Genomic DNA, 6,224 nt, shown 5'->3' on the forward strand with positions numbered 1-6,224 from the left:
CCCTTTTTAGTATCTCTGACCTCATTTTAACATGCCCCTGTTAGACATTAGAGAGTAAATAACCTATCTCTTAAATAGCCTACCTGCATTTGATGAACACACACTAAATATGAATGATTTCATTTTCAGATGACTTACAAGGCAGACTGTTTTAACAGTGCTGTTTTTAATTAATTGAAGTGCTCAACGTTCATCATAACCCCATTTGTATTTTTATTCTGTATAGATTCTTTCTTTCCTTGTTGTTATTTCTCAGTTTGGTTGCATAACATCAAATCAGTCATTGATTTCTATAGTTTGGTTTTAGCTTCCCGATTATTTCAGTGTCCTCTTTTCCTATTACTGAAAGTTTAGATCAGGACTTTCTTTTATAACCTGTATTTTCTTTTATTACTTTTTCTGCCACTTAGAGCATTGGAATCTACCAAAGTTGGAGCTACACAAAAGATGTGGTGCTGCAAACAACTTTTGGACTTTTTGAAGAAAGGAGTCAATTCTATTGAAACTAAATCAAAGAGAGGACAGCAGATCAGGTCTATAATTTGATTTGGTGGGTTTTTTTTGTGTGTGTGCATGTGTTTTCCCTCCTACATTATGGTGACGCATATTTTGTTTGTTTGCTGAGATCTGTATGGTCCACAACTGAGAGCTGTGAGTAACTGCACACTATATAAGTGCTATTTCACTGTATGTATAAAACAAACAGCACTGAAATCCTGACCCTGTTCATATATGAGGTTTTATAGTGATTTCATATTTGTGTTGTGCTTTTAAATATCTCTCTGTCCTGCAAAGGAAGGTGAAGAAATCACGGAGGGTTTGTATAGGCATGCTTGTTTTTGGCTTCCTCTATTTTTCCTTTTTACCATAAACTGTAACTTTCCCTTCTTTGCCATAAGACTTGAAACTTATTTCAGTGCTTCTCTTGGTCTGTTTTCCCCTTGTTCTATTCATTGTTCTTTTTTTAAATGACTCTTTTGTATGTTTTAGTCCTGTCTAAACCAAGCCTTATGTGTTTGTACCTTCAGATTTCTATTGATTTAACTACTCGCATCCCGTACTCACACACTGGCAGTCCAGTCCCATATCTCTGCTTTTAAATACAGTGAAGTTGCTGTTAGTATTTGTGTTTAATGTACAGATTTATTCTGACCTCCAGTGAGCTAATAGACTTCGTAGGATGCACTTCTATATAATGCAAAATCTTATCCAGGTGAGACTGGCGTTTTCAAAATGGTTTGTTAATGCAGCTCCTTAGGTCATGTCGGTGAGTGATTTAAAAAAAAAAAAAATTCCCAGCATCTTGGCTACAGTCCTTGCTTGTCTCTGCATCGTGAATGATATATTGCAGTCAATATTTTCAGAAGTAAAGAAAAGAAAAGACTTGGATCTGTTTTGTATATCATGGTGAACCATCACAAAAACATACTTTGATTAGACATAATTTTTTTTTAAAGATCATTTTTAAAACCGTCGTTTGTCAACATTTTTTGCAACATGAGGATGAACTCAAGAATAGCGTCTCATGTGCAACTTTTTTGATGTACACTTCATGCACACATTTATATATTTATATGCACATGTACTGTATTTTACTTGATACAACAATTCTCCCTTTTACATCTTCAATATATCATCACTTCACTCAGTTTGTGTAGACACATACACACAGACACCATCAGTCATGGGAGCTGCACGTGTCAAGCGGCGTTTCAGCGCTGCAGCAGACACTCCTTTTAATGAGGAGGAAGTCATGAAGTTGGCTCAGAGTGATGATGTCACTGGGGCTTGTACAGGAGATCTCTCTTCTCCAACTTGCAATGGCATGCTGCTTAACCAAAACAATGGAGGACCAGGGATGCTCTGTGAGAGAAACGAGGAAGATGATGATGATGATGATGATCAGGATAACAATGATGGAGGAAGATGGAGAGGAAGAGAAGGAGGCTGTGGCTTTATGCTTGAGGGTGTGACGAGGAGAGAAGGGGGCTGGGAGCGAGTTGAAAGGACTTTGTCTGTCTCTCCTTCCTTATCGACCCCTCTTACTGCCCAACCTCACTTTCGGCCTCGCAGACGATTTGTACATAAAGATGGCCACTGCAACATCACTTTCATCAATATGAGCAAGAGGGGCCAGCGATACCTTTCAGACCTCTTCACCACCTGCGTAGATATCCGCTGGCGCTGGATGCTGGTGATCTTCACCCTCTCATTCTTGCTCTCCTGGCTTCTTTTTGGATTGGTCTTCTGGCTTATTGCAGCTGCCCATGGGGACTTAAGTCCCCTACAATCATCCTCCATCACCCCCTCCTCATCCTCCTCAGCTACCTCTTCTTCTTCTTTGGTTTTGTCAGAGCAATCTGTGGATACTTCTGTAACGCTGCTGGAGCCTGAGGAACCGCTGGAGCCTGACCACTGTTTTCAGCAGGTGAACAACTTCGTGGCAGCCTTCCTCTTTTCTCTGGAAACACAGACTTCTATAGGGTATGGCTTCCGAAGTGTGACTGAGGCCTGCCCCCTGGCGGTGCTTGCTGTCGTTTTGCAGTGCATTGTGGGCTGCATCATCGACGCTTTCATCATCGGGGCGGTCATGGCCAAGATTGCCAAGCCCAAGAAGCGCAATGAGACCCTGGTGTTCTCAGATGTGGCCGTGGTAGCTATGAGGGATGGGAAGCTCTGCATGATGTGGCGAGTGGGAAACCTGCGCAAAAGCCACCTGGTGGAGGCTCACGTCCGAGCACAGCTGCTGAAGGTGAGACAGAGAGATGATGCATGGAACATGACAGAGAATAAAGAGGACATTTAGAGCAGCCTGTTCTGAATAATATTTTTTTCACATTTTGAAATATAATTGAAAAGTGTTTTAATGAGGTAGAGAGAAAGTCGGAAAGCAGTGAACATCTGGACACTTGTTTAGTAAAGAAGAATTTGTTTTATTCTGACAGGGATTTATATATCATTTGTGAGGGATTAATTTAAACTCGTGTGTGTGTGTGTGTGTGTGTGTGTGTGTGTGTGTGTGTGTGTGTGTGTAGGATTGTATTTCAAATTAGATGTGGTTTTGTCAGTATGTTTGTGTTTACCGTGTTTGGAAATCTTATGTGCATCTGTTTTACTATGTGTGAGTGTGTATACCATCAACTCCAGAATTTTTGGCACCCTTTGTTATCAAAAATGAGTATAGAAATTAAATAACATAAGTGAAATAAGTTATGTATGTGTAGCATAAACATATGAAACTGAATATTTTTCACAAATTTAGTCGTGCAGTAGTGCAAATTTTGCGACAAAAAAAGTGGTTCAAAATGATCAGCTACACCACAATGAATATTTGTTTCTACTGAATATTTGATTCTATTTATTCTTTCCTCATTCTCTTAAAGAGTATCAATAGTGGCTATGTATTTTGGAATGTTCAGCTGATAAAGGCTCTATGTAGTGCCCTTTTTTGCTCTTTATTACTGAAAATGAATGTCTCTAAAGGATATCAGATACTATTCTATCCACATTCACTGGATATGAGCAACTGTGTGCTCTGATTGGCTACTCTACTACTAGGATATCAGCTCATATACTGTGAGTAGAGAAAAACAAAATGGCAGAGTCATCAAGTCAGATATATCATTTTGTTATCAAGTATTTAAAAGAAACAGAAATAGCTAAAAGAATATAGTCCCCCCCCCCCCCCCCCCAGTATTTCCTGTTCCACACTCCAGCCCAGTCAGTGGCACCAAACTGCCAAAAACCCAAAAGAAGAAGACAAAAATGGCGGACCATGCTATTGAACCAACCAAGGATGAAATAAAAACTCTACTTGAAAACAAAACCCCCCAAAAAATGCAAAAAAAAGCAACAAAATATGGAATGAAAGTATTTGATGGTAAGAACATATCTTTTTTCCAATAATTATTCATCTCATTCATCTCATCTCATTATCTGTAGCCGCTTTATCCTGTTCTACAGGGTCGCAGGCAAGCTGGAGCCTATCCCAGCTGACTACGGGTGAAAGGCGGGGTACACCCTGGACAAGTCGCCAGGTCATCACAGGGCTGACACATAGACACAGACAACCATTCACACTCACATTCACACCTACGGTCAATTTAGAGTCACCAGTTAACCTAACCTGCATGTCTTTGGACTGTGGGGGAAACCGGAGCACCCGGAGGAAACCCATGCAGACACGGGGAGAACATGCAAACTCTGCACAGAAAGGTCCTCGCCGGCCACGGGGCTCGAACCCGGACCTTCTTGATGTGAGGTGACAGCGCTAACCACTACACCACCGTGCCACCCCCAATAATTATTATTATAGCATTTTTCACAAATTGCTACTATCATTTCGCCAGTTTGTTTACATTCTAAGCGGAAATGATTTTGTCGGATGTTTTGTACAAAGATTTTATTTAGCAAATTTGCAAAAAATAAAAATGCTCTGTTTCTCAAAATCCAGTGCATGTGGATAAAATAAAACAGTTATTCCACCCAATCTCATCGTACATGGCTTATAGCCAACTTGGCGCTACACACCTCGTCGGCTATCAGCTCATATACGACTCAATTTCGTGAAATAACTGTTAAATAGAACACATACATCATGAAATGCTGACTGCCTTCATTTTCTTTCAGCCAAGGGTGACCCCAGAGGGAGAGTTTCTACCTTTGGACCACAAGGATATTAATGTGGGCTTTGACGCAGGAACTGACCGGATCTTTCTGGTGTCTCCGGTGACCATTGTGCATGAGATTGACGAGGAGAGCCCTTTCTTCGAGATGGACCGGAGGATGCTGGAGTCAGATGAAAAGTTGGAGGTAGTGGTCATTCTAGAGGGCATGGTCGAAGCCACCGCTATGACCACACAGTGCCGCTCATCTTACATTGCATCGGAGATTCTCTGGGGTCACTACTTTGAGCCTGTGCTATTTGCAAAGAAATCTGGCTATCAGGTAAGACAAATGATGGGATCTGATTACATGATAAGGAATGAGGGGTAGAATGAAGGACCTCGGTTGTTGCTATTGTTTATTCTTAAGGAAAATATATTTCCTGTAAATTTAATCCTTATCAATATACAATATGGTAAAGGTACCATTTTGTTCACAAGCTGGATCACTAAGATAAAAAAACACACACACACAGTAGGTTTTTGGCAGTGCTCCACATCATTGATGACATTTCATCCTTCTCTAGGTGGACTACTCATACTTTAACAGGACATATGAAGTCCCTGACACGCCATCCTGCAGCGCTAAAGACCTAGCTGGGAAGCAGTACATCTTAAGCTCCCATTCCTCTTTCTGCTACGAGAATGAAGTGGCTCTGCAGCTCTCCTCCTCTGCCCTTCCCTTCCCCAACAGCATCATCTCTCCATCCCCCTCTTCCCCTCCTTCACCCTTTCTTCTCAATCCTAAAGGAGACATCTGCACCGAGCACCCACATACACACGCTCACATCCAGCACAGGGGTCAAAGTGGAGAATTAGGGTCACAAAGAATGTGAATAGGGAACACAGACAGCATTGAAGACAGTAGGGTTTCACAAGGACGGGGAGAAAATTAATACAATATACAAAAAGTCTGACAGGAGACAGAAAGGAGAAGGGAACTGATTAATGAAAAAGGGTCAAAATCAAGGGGAAAAGCAGAAGTAAAGGGTGGAGAAAAGGTAAAGGTGGAATAGTGCCCTTTTCTTGGCTATGACAGCAAGCAAGACAAGAAATATCAAAAGCTTGAACATAAATATCAACTCATTGCTGAAGCATAACAGGGGAAAAAAAACCCTGCAGTCCACATTATCAGAGTTAGCGTAGCGACTGAGAGAGTGAAGGATGAATTCAACGAGCACATTTCTCACTTCCAGATAATAAGTATAACTGACATAGGATTTATTCAGAGGTGTCATAGATTCAGTGAATTAATGGCAATTAGGTCAAAACAGAAAACTAGGGACAGAGAGAAATTGACAGAATTAAAGCAGTTTGGGGGAATGGGGAAGAGAGGCGTACGGGGAGGGATTCAGAGGGCTATTTTAGGATGAGGAGGGCTGCAACACTGGCCCACTTGGCTGATTGGACATGGCAATCTTTCAAAGTCAATGTCACTGATCGCTGAGTTCCAGCAGTGGAACAGATATACAACAGCAGTCCCTTATGGCTGTAACAAGTAACTGCGCTTCACAATGAAAGCCTCCTGTTTAGATTACAGGTCAAGTTCAAAACAGTGTT

General features: G+C 41.3%; 1 protein-coding gene across 1 annotated transcript; it reads left to right on the top strand.

Annotated features, from left to right (window-relative positions):
- Positions 1 to 1,684: 1,684 nt before the first annotated feature.
- Positions 1,685 to 5,500, top strand: kcnj14 (potassium inwardly rectifying channel subfamily J member 14). Its single transcript, XM_060920586.1, has 3 exons — positions 1,685 to 2,752; positions 4,630 to 4,947; positions 5,192 to 5,500. The coding sequence occupies exons 1-3, from the start codon at positions 1,685 to 1,687 to the stop codon at positions 5,498 to 5,500; spliced, it is 1,695 nt and encodes a 564-aa protein (XP_060776569.1).
- Positions 5,501 to 6,224: the final 724 nt, after the last annotated feature.

This window comes from Neoarius graeffei, chromosome 5 (genome assembly GCF_027579695.1).
Source record: "Neoarius graeffei isolate fNeoGra1 chromosome 5, fNeoGra1.pri, whole genome shotgun sequence".
In the NCBI taxonomy this organism is placed as follows: Eukaryota; Metazoa; Chordata; class Actinopteri; order Siluriformes; family Ariidae; genus Neoarius; species Neoarius graeffei.

Coding starts and splice junctions, on each gene's coding strand:
- kcnj14 (XM_060920586.1), top strand. CDS start 1,685: ATGGGAGCTGCACGTGTCAAGCGGCGTTTCAGCGCTGCAGCAGACACT. Junction 2,753..4,629: donor TCCGAGCACAGCTGCTGAAG/GTGAGACAGAGA, acceptor ATTTTCTTTCAG/CCAAGGGTGACCCCAGAGGG. Junction 4,948..5,191: donor CAAAGAAATCTGGCTATCAG/GTAAGACAAATG, acceptor ATCCTTCTCTAG/GTGGACTACTCATACTTTAA.